A 25,296-nucleotide genomic window follows, 5' to 3' on the forward strand; every position below is an offset into this window, starting at 1 on the left:
AAACCTGAAAAAATTATTGATCTAATATGTCATCATGCATGAGCTTATTATACTTTTTATTGAATCGAACTTATAAAAAAATATCTTATATTATTTTATGTGTTATTCACAAATAATATTACAGATAAGTGTTATTGTTTTTGTAGATAAGTGTTATTAAATTATTAAAAAACATAAGAAACAACACATAACTGAAAATAAAATTTTTTATTTAAAACAATAAATAATTATAAATAAAAACATAACAAATTAAATTACCAGTCTTTGGTTCACATTTGTAAAAGTAATAATAAAATAAAAAAATATTATCACCAATTAAAATAAAAAAGTTAACTAACCAGTCTTTGGTTTACATTAATCTTTTTAAATAACAAATCGAATAAACAAACAAAAGAAATGTAATTATAATATAATTTGAACATATCAATCAAAACATGAACAACTTTTTACCAGTCTTTGGATTTTTTGGTTGGATTTAAAAATAATAATAAAATAAAAAATTATCATAGCTAATTAAAACAAAAGTTAACTACCCAGTCTTTGGGTTATATTCAGTGGTTAAAGTGGAAAAAATGTTGAGGGGGGACTAAAGTCACTAAAAATTGAGGAGCGTTCCCGAGTTCTTCCAAAGTCTATATCTAACCAAACTTTTTTAAGAAACCCACTACTCACTAGGTATAATTTGTTTCTTTCACACACCCTTGTAATTTTTTCACAAAAAGTTTATGTTAATAGTATATAAAATCAAATTTTCTCCTAAAGAAATGATTTAAAATATATAATGCCTGCTAAGTAATGTAAAATATAAATTGCAATTCATTGCCTGAAATGTTAAAAAAAAAAAATATGGGTTTACATTTTATTTTTAAACATTTAATTAAAAAAACAAATAATAAATAATTTATTTAAATTATAATATTATCATATCGCATAGGTATTATAAGTGACATAAGCTATGTAAATGTTATAAGTACAAGTATAGCCAGTATGTGTAACTATTTATCTAAACATAACCATAAAGATGTATAAGATTCTTCTTCATCTTTCTTTTTTCTTTTTGGACAACATTGTTCATCTGCAGTTCTTTTCCCTGATAATATCCAAGTTTTAATATAGATGTTGGGATTGAATTTATTAATTGGTGGTCCAGTACAATTAATGAAAGCTAACGATGAAATATGATCACTAGTCAACACACTTCTTTTTGAAGAAACAATTTCGTTCATTGAACTAAAGGACCGTTCACATTCAGCAGAAGAAATAGCCAAAGTCTTTACAGCGGTCATTAATGGTTCAATGTCTGTATTTACTGAAGGATAAGACACTTTGTATTCACGAAATCCTCGTACACTGGCTCTTTGATCAATTTGAAATATTTTAGACAAACGGCTTACATTTATATCACCAAACTGTACATCACAGTTATCAGGCCAATTATCTGGAGAAAGCATGGTTAAATCAATCAATAAATTATTAAATAAATCTTTATAAGGATCAGCTTTATCTAAAATTGATACATGAGACGATTGTGTAGTAAAAAGTCTTTGTTTTAGATTGTCAGACAAACTTCTAAAAAATTGGCCGATTTCAATTTTTACCACAGAATATTTATGTTCTAATATAATGCCTTTAAATTCTTTTTGTTCACAAGCAGAATTTACTTCTTTGGTTTTTTCACCATTTTTATTAGCCATATATATAAACGCTAATGGTCCGTTCAATTAATTTATGAGCAGCCATAAGAGATAGATCTCTTTTTTGGAGCTGAATGGACAAATCTGATAATTCTGTCAGAGCATCAAACAGTATGCCAAGGTTGTGAACAAATTCTATTGATTTTAAAGTATTTTTCAAACCAACATACTTTGCTTTTTCTTTAGAGCTCCTTTGATCATCCATTATTGCATTAGAAAAATGTTGAAAAAGAGATTCAAAGTTATTCCAAACAGCTTTTATTGTCCGAAGACTTGAAGCTACCCATCTAATTGTAAATATTTTACCTATTTTTAATAACTGTTGATCAATGGAATTAGCACATTCTTTCAACTCATTCATATTTTTTGGTGACATGTGATACAGTGAGTATAGTTTTTCAATAAATGATTGGAAATGATTAATTCCACTTACTTCTTTTAAACAATCCGCAACAGCAAGTTCTAGACGGTGATTACAACAATGCCAAAGTATAATATGAGGAAAACTTTTCTGTAATAATACACCAACTCCTGCTTTACGGCCTAACATGTTTGAAGCTCCATCGCTTACAAAAGAAATTAAATTTTTTTTCAAAAAATGAGTGTCCATACCATATTTTTCCAATACTTGTAATATAGAATCTTTTATAGTTTTAGCTGAAGTATTTGATACTTCAACAATATCAAACAAAAATGTGTATACTTCATTAAGTTCACCAACTGCACAACGTAAACATATAACTAACATAGATTTTTTACTTAATGTTGTGGATTCATCAACTAAAATACAAATTTTTCTATTATTTTTCACAATGTCCATAGCAATCTTCCTTCTCATTTCTAAGGCCAAGTGATCAATAATATTAGAACATGATACGTTAGTCTGAAGTATTCTTCCCATATCAAGTCCATTTAATTCTTGGAGATCTGTAAGTTTTGGCATATCTGTATAAGGGCGTTGATTTTTAGCTATTAAATAAGCTGTGCGAAATATTCTTGCAGTATTTTCTTGATCAGTCACCATCAACATTGAAATATGTTCATCAATAACTTTTTTTTCAGACAAAAATATAACTTTTTGTGCATTTAAATGAGCAGCAGAATTCTTGTGTTTAGAAATTTTTTTTCTTAAATTAGTTTTTTTCTTTTCTAATGTAGAACCTGATGAATAAACTTCTCCATTAGACCATTCAGATGCCACATGTGATCCTTTTTGATTTAATAAATTTTGATTTACATCTCTACAGATCATACATCCAATATGTTTATTTTTAAAATAAATCCAAGGATATTCTTTAGTAAAATAAGTAATCTAAAAAAATAGAACAGACATTCTAACAGTTTGATAATAATATTTATTTAAATGTATTCATATGCTATAGTATATATAGTACCTATATTTTATCAATGGCTATAGGTACATTACCTATACTAATAATTAATATCAAAACTTAGTTAATATCTTAAAATTTTAAAATTTTAATTGCAAAAAAAAGGTATGTTAAATATCCTGATAGAGGTTTAGATATTTTTATATTATGTTTATATCTTGATACCATATTTTATCAAATACTCATCATTTGCTATATTAAATTGTACATAATAAAAGGAATTTGTAAAATAAATATTTTATATACCTACTTAACAATTTTAAAAAATATATTAATTTTAATTTAGTGTTAGGTGCTAAATACTAAATATAAAATAATTATATATAACTTGTAAAAGTAACAACAATTTTGAAATTTATAAAACCTAAACAATATTGTATAAAGTAAGTAGTTCATTGTTCATACATTCAATTAGTAAGTTTTATTCATAATTAATTAGATTTATTAATTTATTTTGTATACTTAAATGTATTACACTTAAATATACAAAATAAATAAATAAATTGGTGACTTTTTAGAGCTAAAACTACTATAAGTCCTCTACCCTATTCATATCAAATAACTTATATCTACCTGCTTAAAATCCCAGCATTCAGGAAACTCTGATTTAGAGTCTGGTATTATTGGTATTTCAGCGACATATTTTTTGACAGAAGAGACCGTATTTTCTGTACATGGACTTTGAATAATTTGTGCAACATTCTCACTACCATCAGTCTTTTTGATCTTGGTAAATTTGTATTTTAGTAGGCCAGCCATGATACAATTCTGTATAAATTAAAAACTAGGTAACTCAATAACAATTAACAAACTTACCAATGAAATTAATTTAGAATATAAATGTGGTTTGGAATATATTTATTTTAATTATAAAGATCTTCAATAAAAATATAAATTATTAAAACTTATTAACTTACCTACTATATTATATCGTAATAACTTGTAAAAAGTACACTATAGGTAACACCAAAATCAAAAAAATGAAAACTTACCAACTGTCAACTGATGGTAAGTATTAACTAATAAAATTATTTATTGGTCATTACTCATTAAAATCGTTAATCACACTATCACAACCATTCCCAATATCATATCAATAATAGAGCATTAAATAATAAATATCAATAGTATTATGAATATTATGATTTATCATTTATGTTATATTATTGACTATTGTGTGTCTCGCTAAACGGTATTCCCACGTTCTGGCGTTCGTATGTTTCTACGTATAGCCCGAGTACGTGTTATCAGGCTATCTACACGAGCGACCGTGTATCTATAATTAGACACCACTATACACTATATTAGTCACTATAATTTATTATTTAATAATCACATATTGCACGCGCCCCTATCATTAGAAACATGGAGATTATTGACGCGAAATAAAATACGTTTAAATTCGGTGAATAATCGATGTGTGTGTGTGGATGAGTGAGCTATTTTATACATTACTAAAATTTGGTAGCGTCCCCCCGGACTTTGGAGACTTAAATTAAAGGGGACGCATAATCTTACCGTAAATAAGAAGGGGGACTCCGTCCCCCTCCGTCCCCCCTCACTTTAACCACTGGTTATATTAACATTTTTAAGTAAAAATAAAAACAAATTTTAAACTTTTCCTTACCTAGATTTAAATGATGAAGAATGTTCTAAGGTATCATAAAAAGAATGTGTATCAGGTGGAAGGAATTTTTTTAATTTTTGTAGATCTTGCCACTTGGATAATGTGATAGGTATTGGTTTTTTATACAACTGTTCATAATGAATATCATTGTCTGAAACTAATTTAACATATTGTTTTCTACCAGTAGGTACTTCTTCATAGGGTTCATCAAAAATTAATTTATACATTATTGTCTTTGAGTTAGGATTGTATTGCAATGCTCTAATGTCCCTAACTTCAGGATCACCTTTTGTTCTTCCTGGTCTAATAGATGAATAAGTTTGATTAGTTTTAAAATTTAAAAAGTAGTCATACTTTAGTAATGTAGCTTCAAGTGGCGATGGTTTTTTTCTTGCATCTTTAGTAATTCTTATATAGTCTGAAGGTAAGTAGATTTTATGGCCTTTTAGTTTCCTCTCAATAAGACTATGGACACTGTCACATTTCATTTGTGTGTGACCTTTTATTAAGTATTTCTGTTCGACAGTTATTTTATATTTTATGGAGAAATGTAATAGAGCGTTTGCCATAATAACATTGCGGTTTTGGTACCCACATCCATCTGAGTATAAAATTATAGGTTTCTTCTCAGTTATATAATACTTTTCTAAATGCTTAATAATTATTGACACAAATACAGATGCTTCTAATTCCCCATCAGCTTCATGCCACCAATAATTATGACAATTTCCACTTGCATTATTATAAATAGTCATGTTGTGTACTTTTAATTTCATGGAATAGTACAGAGCACTTGCTTCTAACACAGGACAAAGTTTCACTGCTTGACAATCCATGGTTAGTACAATACATGAATTGTTTTTTGCTAAATTTGTATCATTTTCTTTCTCCTGTCTAGCTCTGTCCTTGTGAGCAATGTGCTCGGCATATTCATTAACATCAATGTGACCCATACTGCATGAAGTACAAAAATCACACTTGTCTTTTTTGGGTAAAAATATTGACAGTTTATTTTCTGACATATAATTTAATACATAACAGTCACTTAGTGGTACTATATTATCAATACCACATTTTGCCTTATATACATTTATGATTTCCTGTTTACTGTAAAATGGCCCTTCGAGGTAAAGTCTATCAATCTGACTCCTACAGTCATGAAAGGGCATTTTAGGCAGTAAAGAAAACCATTTTTTCAAATGTTCTATTCTTTTGGATAATGAAGCTTTTTGTCGGGGTGAAATATTATCTGATTCTGTACTTAATGAATGTGTTGATTTTGTTTTATTTATTTGTCCTGGTAGTCCATGAACAGCTGTATTGACCCAGTTACGTACCATCCATTCATTTAACCCCAAAGTATTTAAAAACATTGTTTTACATACTTGAAGACGCTCAGAACGGTTGTATTTCAAGAAATAAAAAAAGTATTTGACCTTCTACTGTCATTACCCAGTCCTGTAGTGTCTCTTTTACGTGTTGTATTTATAACCATAGTAGTAACAAATGTTTTTTTTTCTTCCCAAGTTGCATTCCAATATTTGTTAAAGATATTTTCTCTCATATCTTCATCAAAAAAATGGCAAAACCTATTCTTAAGACTTTTACATTTTTTAGAACTACATGTTGCTTTCATAGTTCTTTTATTTCTGTTTGAGTCATGTTTAACATTTTTTCCATGCCTGCTATAACCTATATAAGCATCTCCAGACATTCTTTTTTTTTTTGGTTACTTCACGTTTCCATTTCATCGAATTTGATTTTAAACTACGCTTTCTTTTGTTAGTTACAGCTGTATCACAATCTGATAAATTTTCTTCCATGTCCAAAGTACTTTTATTAATATCAGTTTCATAAGATATCATAGTATTAGCATCTTCATCAATTAAGAAGTTAGTTAAATCTTCATTTTCCATGTCCTCAGTACTCTTATTAGTATCAATTTCATAAGTAATTATACTAGTATCATCATGGTTAATGAAGTTACTACTACTACTCTCTACTTTTTCTAGGCTTTCAGTAATTTTACTTGCTTCATTTTCTTTATTTATAGTTATGTCAGTAGCACCATAGTTAAATAAATCACCAAAATGTAATTCAGAGAAATCAATTATTTCTTCAGATGCATTGAAAATTAAATGGTTTTCATCAACTGTTAAATATTCTGTAGTAGGTTTTATTCTATCATCAGCACTAATGTTATTTGTTTCATTACCAACTAAGTTATGACTTGGTGATAATTCATTTAAATTATTTTTGTCAAGAAATACAATATCTGAATTTAAAATTATATTTGCATAATCGGTATTTGTATTAGCTTTTGGTACTTCTATACAATTTTGTTCGGCTAAACTTAATATGGTCTTTAAACGACGTTTGGCCATGGTAACTAAAAATTATTACTAAAATAATAATACTATACTAATACGAAGTTTACCTTAGTTTTTATGGTACGTTGTGAGTATAACCACGTATGTGACTCAATCAAAAATATTTCAGTTTTCAACAACACGTATCTGAAAACATCAATTCAAATAGGATTTTAATACAAATTTAATACATAATAACAATACATACGAGGGCGGGCTGATAAGTAATGCCTGTTGACGCGTAGTTTTAAAAGTATTATACATAGAATAATTAATGAAAAACACACGTATAGTAATTTAAATGATTTTTATTTACATACTATTATTTTTCAACATAACTACCTTCTAAGGCGATACATTTTTGCCAACGATTTACTAATTTAGAAATGCCGTTCAAATAAAATTCTTCGGGTTGAGCATTGAACCATCGTTTAACTTCAGCTTTAACTTTCTCGTCAGAATTGAATTTTGTACCCTTGAGATGTTCTTTGAGCTTAGGAAACAGAAAAAAATCACATGGTGCCAAATCCGGGCTGTAGGGTGGATGTGGAATGACTTGAAATCCCAGTGATTCAATTGCTGTCATTGTGGCACGGCTGCAATGAGGTCTTGCGTTGTCGTGATGAAGCAAAAATTGGGTTAAATTTGGTCTAACACGCTTAATCCTTTTTTTCAGCTTTTTTAGTGCCTCTATGTATCGTATAGAATTTATTGTTGATCCTTTTTCTAAGTATTCAGTGTGGATCACACCTTTTGAATCCCAAAACACAGTCAACATCACTTTTCCAGCTGACGCTTGAACTTTAAACTTCTTTGGGGCTGGTGAAGTCTTATGACGAAATTCCATTGACTGTCTTTTATTTTCCGGGCCATAATGATGTACCCAAGATTCATCTCCAGTAACCATAATATTTAAAAAATTTTCTCTCACGTTCAAAACGCAAAAGAAGTTGGCGGCAAATTTCTACGCGATTTTGTTTCATTTCTTCCGTCAGCATTTTGGGCACCCACCTTGTGCATATTTTTCGATATTCAAGTTCGCAGAGAATATGTTGGACACGTTCTTTAGATATTCCCAACGCTATTGCTATTTCTGATTGTTTAATCCTCCGATTTCCCTTGACCAAATCATCGACTTTTTGTTTATGGGCCTCGTGACGAGGCCCTCGTCAGTAACCGTCACCGGCCGTCCACTTCGATCCTGATCGGTAATAATCGCTTTTCCTACTTCAGAACCTTTAACCCGTAATGCCCAACGACGAACAGAACTTACATCGAGAGTTTGATTTCCATAAACCGCAAGCAGGCGTCTATGAATATCGACTGGCTTCACATTTTCTGCAACGAGAAATTCAATAACAGCACGCTGTTTGAACCGCACATCTGAAGGGGCCGTGATTATAGATTCCATAAATAAAAAAATATTAACATTACACTATCGCGTCTTCGCACACACTAAACCAAAAACATAAGCTAGGTATTATATTGACAACAGATGAAAATTTTATCGTACATCTAAAAATAACCATAAGATAAGAGGCATTACTTATCAGCCCGCCCTCGTAGATCAATAATACTTTGGTACAACATACTATAGTATAATATTTATAATTAAGTTAATAATTACCTGAAATTTGAGACCAATTCTTTACATTTTTCGAGAGTGGTGTACAATTGTACGAATTACCAGTGTAAATATTGTAGATACGTGTTGTCACATTACATTTTCAGATACGGGTTATCACTAATGTCAATTTTTTGAGGTTAATATTTAATTTACTATAACCATGGTTTTAGATAACAACACGCGGAATTCTTCTGAATCGATTGATATCAAAATATTAAAATCGAAAATTTGCAGATACGTGGTGTTACTGTTAGGGTAACGATTTATAAGTTTAATTTATCTTATAGTTCTAAACATGGGGCTACGGGAGTAAGCCCTGCTGAACTACATTTGGGTAGATCATTGTTCACTTCATTGGATAGGTTACTTCCTTTTACTAAAATCAAATATGATAAAAATTTAGAAAATGCAGCTAGGAATTACAGATGGGGTAGAGAGAAAAAGTTTGATATTAATGATAAAATTCACCGTCCTGCGACTACTTTGCTGTTTTCACTTTTTGCACTTATATATTTTATAGATTTTGAAGCGCTGAATTCAAATCTGTAATCAATTTTTCTCTAACACGTCTAGTTTTTCTACAATTCGAATAATAAATATTGTCTCTTCTGTAGTCATTAGTCATACAATAATGTGCGATATATTCGTCGAATTATTATTATTATTATAAACTGAATGTCGTCTACTTTACTGAAATTTTAATCTGGGCTTGGAACCGAAATTAAAAATACCGGTATTTTAACCGGAACCCATTGAAAATATTGGAACCGGAACCTTACCGGAACCCTTTTTCGATTTTCCTAGGAACCTAAACCGGAACCGGAACCGATATTAATCGGAAGAGAATTTTTCGGTTAATTTCGGTTTTTTTCGGTTCTAGTTTTATTTAATTATTTAATATATTTAGGCAGGTAATACAATACATTATTAAATAATAGTTGATTCTTAAAATTTGGTTATACTTTATACGGGTATACGGGTAATTATAATTGTACATTTCTATAATCTAACAGTTCCAGGAAATAATAAAATATGAGCATTTACTAAAATAAATATATAATTAATATTGTTATTTGCCCGTTGGTTTGTAAAGCATGTAGTTATGATTATTTCCATATATTTTATAACTTATAAATAGTTTTGTATACAATTTCTTGTAATGTAAGTTGATGAATGATGTCTAAAAATATAAAATGATTATTAAAACGATCAAAATACACACCCGTATAAATTGTTATCAGATTGCGACAAGGACTAATATTAATATTATATAATGGTATATAGGTACATACATATTAAATATAATTTCTTAACAGTTTCTTATAATAGTAAAATAGGACTGATGGGCGGATAACCAATAATTTTTAATATCGCAATATGCAATGTTCGTTTATTCTTATTAATTATTATAAGCTATCGATTAAAGTGTACAATTGAATATTTGAATTTTGAATACCTTTATTTTTATTGACCATTCGAATAACACTATCGAATTATTCGATAGTCGTTATTTGGCAGTGTCCACCACTAAAAATAGCATATCATAGTACCTATCATACAAAACAAAGTAACAACCAATCAATTAATGTGGTAATAGTGTAATGTTGAGCACAGGCCACAGACTGCTTCTATCTAGTAATTAATTGTTGATTGTTGACATAAGTTATACAATTTTCTATTTGTGTTGTGAATTGTGATTTGTGACTACTGACTAGTATATGCAGTTGCGGTCAGACGTCAGTACAACGTGAGAAGTGAGAACTGAAACCTGTGAAATGGGTCGTTTATCAGAATCGACAATTTATGAGTATTTTTCATACGATAAAAACAGTAAATTATCTGTATGTAAAGACTGCAGTGGAAAAGTAAAAGTAAGTTTATTAATTTGTCATTTTTTTGGTAGGTAGTCATTAATACATAAGTACATTATACGGTTATGCTACCTTACTACCTTCAATTTCATCTTTTAACTATCGAAGTATATAATATTATAATATAGTATAATATACTTTATCTATTTCATCTTAGATGGTTGTGGCCGTTTAAATTTAAAAAAATGATTGTTTGAAGTTTGAAAAGTACCTACCTATCTAGTATCTACCTAATACCTATATTTTGTTGAAAAAATGTTCTATACTTCTATTGCTTTATTTATAATTTGTATTGGGAAATAGTTTTTTTCTCAGTAAAATAATGATTTAATCTGTACTTACTGCTACTCATTTGATTAGAAAGTTAAAATGTAGGTACTTTTTAATCTTAAATGTTAAAATTTTGTTTATTTGATTGATTACATAGTACCTACTACCTACATTACATTATATTGATAATAATTCAAATTTAAAATTAATAGGGAAAGCATGGGACTAATTTAAAAAAGCATTTGAGTATACATGTTGATTTGTTTGAAAAGTTCAAACAACTAGAATCAGAAAAAAGCCTTCAAAAAAACAAGTTAAAGCCCAATTTGAAAAGTGAAGCACATCATAGACTTTTTAACTTTTCAAAACCAAACGTACAAGTATCAATATCTATGAAAGATATAATAGATGCTTGTGTTGAACTTGTCACGGTAAATGGGCGTCCATTTAGTATGTTGAATGATTCGGGACTGCGCAGGATATTGGATCCAGTTTTGAATGGTGTAAAAAATAGTGTTGTTATAAATTCAGAGTCCATTAGGTAAGAACATTGTAACTCAGTAAATATTTTTTAACTTCTAATAATTTTAAATTCTGTCCTTATTTCATAGAAAATATTTACACGAAGAATGTGATCAGATAAAAAAAACAATAATGAAAGACATACATTTTAAGCTGATAAGCTTAAAATTAGATGCAGTTACGAGGCTGAACAGAGCTTTCTTAGGAATAAACATTCAATACATTGTCGATGATAGTATTATACTGAAGACGATTGGCTTAATAGAACTTACCGAGTCACATACAGGTAAAGTATACATTTAGTTTTGGACGTTGGTAATGGATTATTTTCAGTTTTTCAAAATTAATTTCAAACGCTTTACATTTTTTTCTTTTAGGTATATATTTGAAAGATACAATTTTAAATATCTTAAAAAAATTTAAAATTGACATAAATCAAGTATATACTATTACATCAGACAACGGAGCAAATATGCTTAAAGCTATTGATTTATTTGAAAATGAGTGTGAAACACAGATTTCTAAAAATAATGACTTAGAATTAGAAGTCGATGAACCTGTATATGAGTTAATAAATGATGATAGTGATACTACCTCTACATCAGATGACAATAATGATAATAACAGGTAATACTTTTACTCATATGTTTTGAACAAAATTATAAAAAATATGATACATTTTTTTTAGTGATCTTGAAAATGTGTCAACCTTTAATCCGGGTCTTGATGATGGAGAAATATCTGATTTATTAAATGAAAACTTTGATGATGTTGATGAACAATATGAAAAAACAGAAAAAATTTTAACTGATATTGTTGCCCAAAATATTGGTGGTGAGATTTTTACTGGTAAGTCTGTTAATAGATTACTCTTCAGAGGCTATAAATAAAATAATAGCAGTAACTTTTTAAATGTTAACTATAGTTATTGAAACTCACAAATAATTCATTAAATATAATTCATAGTTTATACATAATTACAAACACATATTTTAGTTAATTTAAAAATATTTAAATTAAATAAATAAATTATATTATTATATTTTAATATCTCTTGTGATATGTTGCATAAGCACGACTAGACAAAATTTTTTTATAGTGAGGCTTTAGCTCATATTATTTTCTCTTTGTTATTATACTGTGTGAACATTTCCCCTATACCTATTTACTAAGTTGGTATATTTGCAAATGGATTGTTATAAATATAAGTTTACATGAATATTGATATTTGTTTTATAATATTTATCCATTATAGAATATTTAGAATTAATAGTTTTATGTTTTATCATTTTATTGCAGGTATACGCTGTGTAGCTCATACGCTTCAATTAGCAGTAATTGATAGTCTCAAAGGTAGTACTGTTGAAAAACTATTAAACAAGGTGAGAATCTTAGTTAAGAAGCTAAGAAACCAAACTTACTTATATCTTATTAAAAAAGAAAAATTAAAGTCACCAGTTCTGGACTGCTTGACTAGATGGCATTCTACCTTGGACATGCTTGAAAGAGTACAATATTTAAAACCTTTTATTTTAAACATGTCAGCTAATGATTCGAAATTGAACAAATTGTGCATGAGTAATTTTGAATGGCAACAAGTAGATGCCTTGTGCAAAGCTTTACTACCTGCCAAGATATGTACAAAAAAGTTGCAATCTGAACAGTTGACATTAACAGATTTTTATGGAGCGTGGCTAACTTGTAAAATTCAAACACAATCATTAAATACAAATTTTTCAAATAACTTAGCGCAGTGTTTAATTATAAGAGAACAACATATAATGAACAACAAAGTTTTATTATCCGCTATATATCTGGATCCCCGTTTTAAAAATATGTTGACTCAAGAACAGTCCACTATTGCTATTGAGCACTTAATTAATGTCTGGGTTCATATAAAAGAATTAGAACAAAAAGAAATTGAGTTTGTTGGTTCTACGAAAAGTCAAACTATAGAAGGCAATGATAATAATTTGACTTCAATGGATGATTCAGATGAACTTGAAACTTTTCTTCAAGAAAAAGATAATGAGTCCTCTTTAAGCTTCAACTCGCCATCTCAAGGTTCCATAGCTACTAGAATGGAAGCAGTTCTTAAATCGTATTACGTTGATCAGAAAAGGCTGAGCCATAAATTAGATATTTTGAAGTTTTGGAAGCAAATGGAAACCTCATACCCAGAGCTTGCTGAATTAGCAAAAACAATTTATTCCGTTCCTTCTACACAAGTAAGTGTGGAGAGATTGTTTTCTGGACTCAAATTCATATTGTCTCCTTATCGAACCAGTGTGTCATCTAAAAATTTGGAAGATCAGTTACTGGTTAGGACTAACAGGCTGTTTCAAAATAAAAATGAGTATGTATAAATATTTTTATGTATTTGCCATTTGGTATATCCTAGTAATTTAATATTGTAAAATACATTTTTTACAGAAAAACAAGTATTCAAAATTCGTTTATAGTTAGAGATAGAATAGTTGAACTGGAACAAGAACAAGAACAACAAAATGTTGTGTTGTCTAAAAAACAGAAAAGAAAATGATAAAAATTTATGTTATGTTTTATTTGTAATTACTAATTAGTATACAATATATTAGTACATAACATTATAACTGTTTGTATTGTAAATGTATTGTTAGGCTTGGCCACATGAATATCATACAAAATGCTAGGGTATTATTTAAATGAAAACACTTTTTACAGAGACCATTGAGTGTTTGATTCATGACTGTATCAAATTATTCAATTAACTGACTTCCACTTCTTACAACATGAGTCAACCCTATTTTTAAAATTTATTTTGGATGTTTTTAAAACAAAATAGTAAACTTACTAAGTCCTTTAAGTTTTAACCCAATAAGCCTACTATAATTTGATTTTATCATTTTCGATAATTATACCTAAATGCGTAGGCACAATTTCAACTTTTGACTTGGGGGGCTGAATATATTAAAGGCAAGCTGACCATTACAATATAGCATTTTAAAATTGTATGTCATAGGATTTTGGGGGGGGCTGTAGCCCCCTCCCCCTAGTTTGCGCATATGGGTATATGAATTAAGTTTATACTTGGTTTTTTTTACTTTTTGAAAAAAAAAATTAACCTCTAAATACCGGTATTAACCGGTACCAGAACCGAAACCTTAATTCTGTAATTTTAAGAACCGGAACCGAAACCGGTACCGAATTTTTATTTTTTTGAAGAACCGAATTGGAACCGAAACCGAAAAAATCATAAAGGTTCCAAGCCCTGATTTTAATCTTATCTTTATTAAATTGTTTATCGTATAGTACCTAGTTCTTATCTTATAGTAGTTCAATTAAATATATTTTTAAACTCACACAATTTATGTTTATTCTCTATAGTTACGTTCATTTTAGTCTTCATAAAATATCCTAGTTAGAGTTTATTTGTGCGATTTTCAATTTGTTTTTAGTATGACGTCTAAACCAATTAAAAGAAGATGTTGTAAAAACAACTCAAATTTATTTTGTTATATATGTGCTGAATATGTTATAATGAAACAACGAAATAACATTACAAATTTTGTTAAAAATGTATACCAAGAATATTTTGGTATTCATTTAGGCGATCAAAATAAATCTTGGGCACCCCATATTGCTTGCCGATCCTGTGTTGAAAGTTTGCGAAATTGGAAACAAGGTAAGCGTTTATCAATGCCTTTTGCAGTACCAATGGTTTGGCGAGAACCAAAAAATCATATTGATGATTGCTATTTTTCTATGATTAATATTTCCGGTTATAATAAAAAAAATAAATCTGATTATAATTTACCCAAATTTACCTTCTGCTATACGGCCAATACCACATGACCCTGAATTACCAGTGCCTGTACCATCCAAAGCTTTCGAAACTATTTTAAACCACGATACTTCTATAGATTCCGCTGGCAATTCTAGTAATAATGACGAAGACTTTCAACTTGACACCACAGATGCTCCACAACTTTTCAATCAATTTGAATTAAATGATTTAGTACGTGAAGTCTTTAGTTCTTACTAAAGAGGCAGCTGAAATTTTGGGTTCGAGACTCAAAGAAAAAAATTTACTTGCAAAAGGTACTACTTTTCCTTGGTATAGGAATCGTGAAATGGAATTCAAACAATTTTTTTCAAAGGAAGGACCACTTGTATTTTGTAATAATATTTCTGGATTAATTCAATATTTTGGCAAATATTATGATGTGAATGAAGGGAGGTTGTTTATAGATTCATCTAAAAGAAGTCTAAAAGGTGTTTTACTTCATAACGGAAACCAGTTAGCGTATATTCCCATTGTACATTCTGTACATTTAAAAGAAACGTACGAAAACTTACATTTAATGTTAGAAAAAGTTCAATATCCACTACATAAGTGGATTGTTTGTGGTGACTTAAAAGTTTTGGAAATGTTATTAGGTCAACAAGGTGGCTATACTAAGTTTCCATGTTTTTTATGTGAATGGGATAGCAGAAATCGCATGAAACATTGGACGGTGAAGCATTGGCCAAAAAGACAGATTTTAGAACTGGGGACTAAAAATATAATACGTCATAATTTAATTGAACCACAAAAAGTTATATTATCTCCTTTGCACATAAAGTTAGGAATAATGAAACAATTTGTAAAGGCCCTTGATAAAAATGGACATTGTTTCAAATATCTGTGCGACAAATTTCCTGTATTATCTGAAGCAAAGCTCAAGGAAGGTATATTTGATGGGCCACAAATCAGAATACTAATGAAAGATACAGATTTTCAAAATAGTATGACCACCGTAGAAAAAAATGCATGGACTAGTTTTAAAAGCGTGGTGTCGAAGTTTTTAGGTAATACGAAAGATCCAGATTATAAATCGATCGTAGCCGATTTGATGAAAAATTTACAACTATTGGGCTGTAATATGAGCATAAAATTGCACTTTTTAAATGCACATATTGACTATTTCCCGGAAAATTTGGGTTCATTAAGTGAAGAAAAGGGTGAACGTTTTCATCAAGACATCAAAGAGATGGAAAGGCGATATCAAGGTCGATGGGATGTCAGTATGATGGCCGATTACTGCTGGTGTTTATAACGTGAAACTGAAAACATAGCTACAAAAGAAAATCAAATAAATTTAGTTTTTACGAACCCGCAAAAAATTATTAACAATTATTATTATTTTATATATTATATTATAATGTATCATTATTATTTTATATATTTTAGTGTTTCTTTAATTATAACTAATTATTTTATTATTATTATTTAAATAATTATTTCTCTATGTATTATTACTACAACATAGTAATATTATCAACATTGTTTTTTTTTTATATATATTATTTAAAATTGTTAAAGAGGATCTGTAATGTATTAAGGTTGGCATTATTGATTAACCTCAATATCAAAATTGTACCATTATTAGTTAAAACAAGAACACGTTTTTATGAATAGAACTATTGTGTGAAAGAAACATTTTATTGTTTAATGTTTTGTGATGTAGAGATTAAATAAGATAATGTTAAACTTAAAAGGTTTTGTGATTTATTCTCATCCTACATCTTAGAGACGTTACACGTTTTAAGTAGAATCGTTGTTGGTTGTTAATTGTTGATTCATAGAACTATTTTCAACTACACGATTAGATGTAGAATCTGATGAATTAAAATAATAAGTCACTTTTCGACTGGTGGTCAGACCCCACCGTGGTCTTAAGTTGCTTTGTACAGTCAGTATTATGTGAAATAATGTGCCTGTATAATTTGCTCAAAACCGATCTACCTTTGACGTGAGATTTATCTGCAACCTTTCTAACTGTCTACCTAGAGTTACATACAACACAATTACTAATGCAGATATAATTACAAGTATAATAAGAATCTTCATTATCATTATTATCATTTTCATTCATGCGAACAGAGATGTTTAAATCATTATCACATAATGATTTAATATCAGTTTCCTTTTGGTTTCATAACCATTTTCTTATTGATGTTTCTACAAATGTTCTCTCATTTTCTATGTCTATTACATTACTTTCAACAACAAACTCACTAGAAATATTATTTGGTGTGGTATTTGGAATAAAATCAATTATAGATGTACATTTTTTTTTACTGAAACATATTTCGTATTCGAAAATGTTCGTTTAAGTGTAACATCTGGATTTTTCGTTGAATATTTTTATAAATATATAATATTAAAATAACCATAATAACTACTAAAATTTAGTTTTCTTCACTCAACATACTAGGTTTTAATATTATATTATTTTATTTTTATATACACCCTTATCACAATTTTATCTATTATAATCAAATATCTACAACCGCTCAGTACTTTTATAATTTTACCTGGGAACCACTTTTGACATTTTGTTTGAGGGTTTTTTACCAACACTTTTTCATAAATTTCAAACTTTTCCGATTTTCCAATTGAGTGCTCTAAATTTTTGTACCCACCTATTTTTGGTTTTAGTACTAAAATTCAACATAAAAAATTGAATAGACAAAAAAAGAATAAATAACGAAATTGCTTATTTGAAAAACGAAAAACAATGTTACCTCGTAACAAAAAAATGAGTGTTGTCCTGGGACACCCGGAAGAAACGTAGTTTCTTTGGCAGTCTTATAGGTTACAGATTAATTTCAGTGGAACTATTCGAAATGAAAGTAAATATTATCTCATCGGTTTTTTTTTATTTAATTATGTAATTGAAAAATACATTGAATTATTATTATTGCTCATATTCAATCATCGAAAGCAAATGATACGTTGTCATTAAACGATCGCGAGCACTGAGCAGAGCAACATTGTCAACACAACATACAACGCGAAGAAAAGGTCAATGATATCAAACTATCAGAGCCCGATGCGATCAAACAAAACAATGCGAAATAATATCATAACGGAAAAACCGGGATTCATCAACACAGTCACGAAAGTGATTTTATAATATTTATTTTGTTATGAACGTTTTATATTGTAATACTATAATAATTTATTTATTATAACAATAACAATTAACAATAATAGTATCTAGGGTTTCCAGCTACCTGTAAGACCTTTTTTCTTTTGTGTGTATCTTATCGGCGGCGACGTGTATGAGGGACAAGAGTATAGAGAAAGCGGTAAAGAGTAAAGTGGATTACACACCAGGCGATTCGTACGATCGCGTTCCAGTTTTTAAAAACGCTGCGATTTAAAATCGCGAACGCATAATATGAATATTAAATTATAGTTATATGATTATTAAAAACCAATATAATATAGTATAACTATATACTATGCTTATTATATTATTGATTAAAAATTAATTTATTCAGATATCATTGATTAGACTACCTTTGACCAAACAAGAAACTTGTTTACGAGTACCAATTCTCTCCAGAAGAAAGACTCACTGTTACAGTGAGGTAAATATAAAACTTTATTTATTATAGGTACTTATTTATTTAACTTTTCATTTTATAAAATATTATTTAAAAGGACGTGATCCACGATACGCGGGTCCCCTCCTCTCTGTGCCATTACTTTTGACGCATTAACGTACTAAACATCGGGCAGATGGCCCCCATAGGGGCGGCCGCTGTACATCCGCGGCAAAAGTAATGACACAGAATGGAGAGGACCCGCGTATGTCGTCGTCGTCGTCGTGGTCGAAATTATAGAATAATTTGAGCAAGCACCCAGTTCTTTTCTTCGCGCGATGACGTCATAAACGGTTGGCCATGTAAAATTAATTGCTCCATGTGGAGCCGTTATTGTGTGTTCGATTAATTAATAAACATCAAGGACAAGTAAATATCATAAATATATTATGATAAAAACATATCATAAAAATATCATCTTAAATCGACACTATTGACTGTGCATTAAATTGCAATATTATGCGTTTATAAAAAACATGATACGCTGTTCTTAGAATTGCATACGATACGGTGATAAAAATACGTATATTATGCATTTTATCTAATTTTTTTTATAAGTATTCCACTTAATATTAATTACTCGCGTCCGGTATGAACAGTAAAAACGCATATAAAAGAGCGTAATGTTCAATGCATCTTCAGTACAACGTTGACCACTATACAGACCTACCCAGGCTGACTGTAAGTATGTTCGACGGAGACAACGCCGAATGTTCGGCAATGGAATCTACATGCAAGAAGAGGAAGGCGAAGAAACCTGTTGTACCGACGAAGAAGGCCAAGACGACGTCAACAGCGTTCACCAACATTCCACTTTTACAGATTCGGACAGCCATGGAGACAGAAGTTGAGTGTGGACAATTTGGTTCACGTCACTCAACTTCTGACGGATTTCAAACTGAATGTGGGCACGCAATATCACATTTCAGTATGGATAGTTTTGATACCCGAAGAAATGGATGACTACGAACCTGGCACGCGACGAGAGACTGGAGGAATGCAATATGGAGGATATTCCTATGAAGGAGAGAATCAAGGCCATGTTGCTCGTGGCTCACCCATTTATTAGCACTTGCTTCGAAGAGTTTTCGATCGGCTTTGTGACATCGATTTTCGAGGCAATGATCGATACATCAGCGACGTTATAGTGCCCTGTGGACCTAACGGAGTTGATAAAGTTTCTAAAGAGCTACAAACTATGTTGCGACAGTTCCCTCCAAAGCTCCCAGTCATCGTCACAGCCCATGGCGACCATGTTCATTGCGTTCACGTCTGCCGACATCAAGACGGCAATGCGAACCACTCACCCGTTGATGAAGAACTCGGATACGAAGATGGAAGTTCCAATATCAAATCAGTATGCATGTACCCAACGTCGCTAAAAATTTGCTGTACCAGTATCCTTGTTGTCTGCCCGACGCTTTTGCGAACATCAAATAATTTTATTTGAATAGTCGATTAAATACTATATTAGAAGAAGACAAAAAATGTAAAGTAGCTCTTAGAAATTGGTGCGTTATTATACGGGACTGGAGTATTAATGAATTCGTTGAATATTATAATAAACATAACGTATAACCGTATTTTAACGCGTACGCTAGAGGGCCTGGAACTATTTATTACGACATCGATAAATCCGTTTCAATAGTTTCCGAGTTATTGATGTATCAATTTAAAAACAACGAGGGTCTTATTTGTCGATTTTTGCAAACTCTAGTCAACATATTGGATAAAAAAATTCCGAAAAGAAATAGCATGCTAATACATTCTCCTCCCAGCGCGGGCAAAAATTATTTTTTCGATGCCGTAGCCGTCTTTTTTGAATTACGGTATGTTCGAAACTGTCAACAAGATAAATAATTTCAGTTTTTCATTAATGAAATAATTCAAATTGTGTGTAAATATAAAGTTTTACATGAGATACGTTTAGTTAGGGATAATCATATTGAGATAGGCTGTGTTAATATTAACTTAATAATTAATTTTTATTTTTTATTTATCCACTATTATTTATATTATTCATGGCGAGATGATATTTTTAATTATTACTTAAATGTATTTTCTTTCCTTACCACACATTATGAATTATAAAGAATGATTTAAATAATTTAACTATAGAAAAAATAATATAACAACATATTTTAAAGAACTCAAATACTTTTATTATAATAATTAAAAAAAGAATAAACATAATTGATAGTTAACAAACTTTGCTGTTAAGTATAAAAATGTAAAATTAATTATAACAATTAGAAATTAAAAAATAATTAACATAACGAGTAGTCTTTTCCATAAATTATAATAAAAATCAATATACTTTCTTTTTTGTATAACAATTTAACATGAATCATAAAAATTAGAAATTAAAAATAATTAACATAACTTATTGTCTTTTTCAATCAACGTAACTTTGTAAGTATAAAAATGTAAAATGAATCATAAAAATTAGAAATTAAAAAATAATTAACATAACTTGTAGTCTTATCCATAAATTATAATAAAAAAACAACTTATCGTTTTGTATAACAATAAGAAAATAACATAATATTATTAAATAATCAAAACAGTCTTCAATTATTAGTCAGTCTTCAGTTATCCATCAGTCTTAATTCTTGGTTTGTGTTTTTTTTAGTTTTCGTACACTTTCGTCCATATGAGGCAAGGAATCATAAAAGCCATGGCAGTCAAAAGGGATTATAGACTTTAAAGACTGTAAATCATTCCATTTATCTAGTGAAATTTTTTTTTGTGACTCATATAGCTTAGGAAATGAACATACATTTTGCATATCAATTTTATTTGGTCTTCTAGGCATCTCTGTAAAATCGTCATTGTAGTTGATTTTGTATAAAATGACTCCTTTGGCACAGTATTTGAGAACCCTTATGTCTGTTACAACTGGGTCAAAAGATTTTTTTCCTGGTCTTATTGAATCGTAAATCATTAAGTTTTTGATGCTATAATCGGGAAAAAAAGAAAATTCTAACAATTGATTTTTGTATGGAAATGGATATCTTCTGGCCTCAGTTGCCAGATTACATAGTTGACTCGGTAAATAATGATCTGTCTTTTTCATTTTCCTCTCTATAACACTGTGCACGCTATCGCATTCCATTTGAGTATGGCCTTTTTCTAAGTACTTTTGAGTGATGTCTATGTTATACTTAATGCTAAGATGCAATAAAACATTGGATAGAACACTATTTCGGTTTTGAGCCGTGCAGCCATCAGTATAAATTATTACTGGTTTTAATGATGTGTTCAATGTTTTTTCGATTGTATCCACGAGACATGATGCAAAGACTGATGCCACAAGATCACATTGGCTCTCATCAAACCAATAACAAATTGCTTCGTGAGTACTTAAGTTATAGATGGTATAATTGTGAACAGCCAGTTTCATTTTATAATATAATGCACTGGCTTGACAATAAGGTAATAATTGTACAGCCATTAGATCACATGTAAATGTGTGACATTCACCAGATTCAGCAGATATTTTATCTCTGTTTTTTTCCTCCCTGGCTTGATTTTTTCGTGCAATGTGTTTTTGATATTCTTCTTCAGATACATTATTAACTTTATATTCACAGCATTTATCACATTGATCTTTCTTTGGCATATATATTGAGAGATTTTTATCATTGTAAACATTAACAAACTTCTTTCTACTTAGTGGTTCTTCATTATCAATTTTACATGCATCACAGTAAATATTGTAAAGGTGAGCAATTGAAGTAATGTCTGTTTGCAGGTACAGTTTCCTAGTAGACTTCCTACAATAATGGGATGGAAGTTTAGGAAGTTTGATAAAAAAATGTTCTAAGTATTCGTTCTTATATTTTTTTGCTCGTCTTGAATTTCCTCTTTTGTGCCCAATTGATACATCATTTTCTGTTTCCATTTCACATTCAATTTCTTCATCAACTATTCCCAAATCTTCTCTGACGTTTCTTGGTAAAATGTTTTCAGACAGTGAATCTTTTTGTAACCAATATCTAATAGTTGACTCTTTTAATCCAAATGTATTTAAAAACATAATACGGCATACACAAAATTTACTATTACCAACTTTTAAGTAGTAAAAATATGTACCACTTCTTCGGGAAGTTAAACTTTTAGTTGTTCTTTGTTTAGGTTCTACTAATTCAATTAAAGATAAAATGTAAATTTGTTTTTCTTTCCAACATACCAGATCTTTCCAGAAATGATTAAATATTTTTAAACGATCATCACATTTTATTTCTGAACAAAATCTTGTTTTCCATTGTTTACATATTTTTGATTGACATGGTGGGCCCATTTGTCTTTCTTCTCTCGGTGTGTCATGCAATATATTTAAGGTGCTTTGTTTTTCCTTCCTTCTATATCCTAAATAGGCTTCTCCTCGCATTCTTTTATATTTTGCATCATTTCTACTCCAGGCTTCTGAATTGGCTTTTTTACTACGTTTTCTTCCAATGTTTTGGGAAATGGTATCATTTTCTTCAACACTAACGTTAATATCCTTATTATTTTGTATAATATTATTATTATTATGCTCTAAAGAAGACTTATTGGTGTCATCATCTTGTATAATATCAGCTATAATGTTATGATTTGTTACACTTTCTGTTTCATTTTCATAATTGGGAATTATTTTCATATTATCATTATTTAACATAGTTTCATTGAATTCAAATATTTCAATATTATCAATATTAATTTCTGAATTACAGTCATTGAGCACATAACAGTCTAATTCATTTAATTCATTTAAATTTAAGGACGCTGGTTTTGATATTGTTTTTTTAACAGTAGTTTGCCTGATTACTAATTTTGAACTATTTTCTACAGCTTCATATAATTCATCAACTGAATATGAGTAGCAACTAACATCTGTATCACTATCAGCTGTATCTGATTCCATTATTATAAGAGCAAAATTACACAGTTTTACCTAAAGAGTAAAAAGAAAAGATAATTGTATAAGTAATAGGTATAGACAATAAGTAGATTTAAAAGAATAAAAATAATATACAACATTATTAATTTATATTTTGTAATGTAAAACAATCTAACTTTGAATTCAACAAAAATATAAACATAATAAATAACAACACCTATATCAATATAATGGTTTTATGAACACTGCCTATCTCAAGTGAAATAAATAGTATTTTAAAGAGTCAAACTACTTAACATAATTCTGTATATTATATATGTTTTAGCATAAATTCGTTCTGTATTATTATAATATAATAACCAAATATAGAAAATATGCCATTTCATAGCAATATCTAAGAAAAATCAAAAAATAAACTTACTTTATTGAGACACCTGGCAGGAACAGCGTTTTTCAATGTGATTTTAATGAGATACGCTGTGTTATGACCAACGTTTGATATAAGTTATGTTATCATTTTTGTGATTTACAGTCTAACCAGTTGACTAAGCAAAAAAAGTCTGAAATAAAATATTTCCGGACGGTGTTTATCTACCAATATCAACAATAATCTCATTTTGTCAAATTTTGAGATACGTCTTGTTGCAGTATCAGCGACGATTTGCTGATTTGAACAATTCCCGCCCTTTGGTGGTAATCAATCTCGATCCCCAAAATGTGTGTTTGGCATTATAATCTCCTCCAGCAATGAATCTGCTACCGAGTGTCTGGAAGAATTCAATGAATTTTTTGTCATCTACTTTATGTCTTGGTGGACAATAAATTGCAGAGATAGTTAGATCATTGTTGCCGTCATTGATATGGACACTAGTTGCCTGTAAATATTCTTGAGGATGTTTATCAAGTTCATAATGTTTAATTGTTTCTTTTATTATTACTGCAGTTCCTCCATGAGCACGATTGCTTGGATGTTCTGTTGTATATATTCGATAGCCATGTAATTTTAGAGTGGTCCACGTTGTGAAGTGGGTTTCTGAAATTAAAGCTATATCAATTTTTTCGTTATTCATAAGATGTTCAAGTTCTTGTTTTCGTTATACAAGCCCATTAGCGTTCCATGTTATGATTCGAAGCGTTCTACTCATTTCTTTTTCTTTTGCGCTTTGGTTTTCGGCTGGCTATCTTCAAGCCTGTCCAATCTCTCATTTAATTTTGTTAATGCTGACATAACGTCAGATAGCGACGGTACATTTTGGTTTTGTTGTGTATGGGTTTTAATCAGTGGACCCTTTTGATTTTTGTTTGAAGAACTAGCCATCTGTGCAAAAGAAACTTCTTGAGTGACTGGTTTCGCAGGTTTCTGTTGTATTCTTTGTACTGCTGTAGTTTTTTTAGGGTGAGCTTTTTCTATTGCATTTTTATAAGTGATGCATCCTTTCCAATTTGCAGTATGTGCTTCACCACAGTTTGCGCATTTCGCCTTTGATTTCTTAGACTTAGGGCAATTTAGTGAAGTATGTCCTTCACTACATTTTACACAATTTGGTGTTTTGAAACAGTAGTTTTTAGTGTGACCTTTTTTTCCTTGGGGGTTCTACTTTTATTATATGATAACACAAGTTTT

At 29.6% G+C, this 25,296-nt stretch overlaps 2 protein-coding genes and 3 pseudogenes across 2 annotated transcripts; 2 read left to right on the forward strand and 3 right to left on the reverse strand.

Annotated features, from left to right (window-relative positions):
- Positions 1–423: 423 nt before the first annotated feature.
- On the reverse strand, positions 424–7,096 carry LOC149062157 (uncharacterized). Its single transcript, XM_089215237.1, has 2 exons — positions 6,629–7,096; positions 424–474 (listed from the first exon to the last, which is right to left on the reverse strand). Exons 1-2 carry the CDS (start codon positions 7,094–7,096, stop codon positions 424–426), a joined length of 519 nt encoding a protein of 172 aa, XP_089071363.1.
- Positions 996–3,844, reverse strand: LOC107172822 (E3 SUMO-protein ligase KIAA1586-like; annotated as a pseudogene).
- A 3,387-nt stretch (positions 7,097–10,483) lies between the features above and the next one.
- LOC149062158 (uncharacterized) lies at positions 10,484–13,913 on the forward strand. The gene is made up of 7 exons (XM_089215239.1): positions 10,484–10,579; positions 11,062–11,390; positions 11,461–11,657; positions 11,749–11,998; positions 12,060–12,220; positions 12,671–13,727; positions 13,805–13,913. The coding sequence occupies exons 1-7, from the start codon at positions 10,484–10,486 to the stop codon at positions 13,911–13,913; spliced, it is 2,199 nt and encodes a 732-aa protein (XP_089071365.1).
- Positions 13,914–19,474: 5,561 nt separating this feature from the next.
- Positions 19,475–20,169, forward strand: LOC149062159 (uncharacterized; annotated as a pseudogene).
- A 1,212-nt stretch (positions 20,170–21,381) lies between these two features.
- Positions 21,382–24,189, reverse strand: LOC149062160 (uncharacterized; annotated as a pseudogene).
- Between the last annotated feature and the right edge of the window lie 1,107 nt (positions 24,190–25,296).

Source organism: Diuraphis noxia, unplaced genomic scaffold (genome assembly GCF_037042655.1).
Source record: "Diuraphis noxia isolate RWA-SAM2 unplaced genomic scaffold, SU_Dnox_SAM2 contig0001, whole genome shotgun sequence".
NCBI classification, from domain to species: domain Eukaryota; kingdom Metazoa; phylum Arthropoda; class Insecta; order Hemiptera; family Aphididae; genus Diuraphis; species Diuraphis noxia.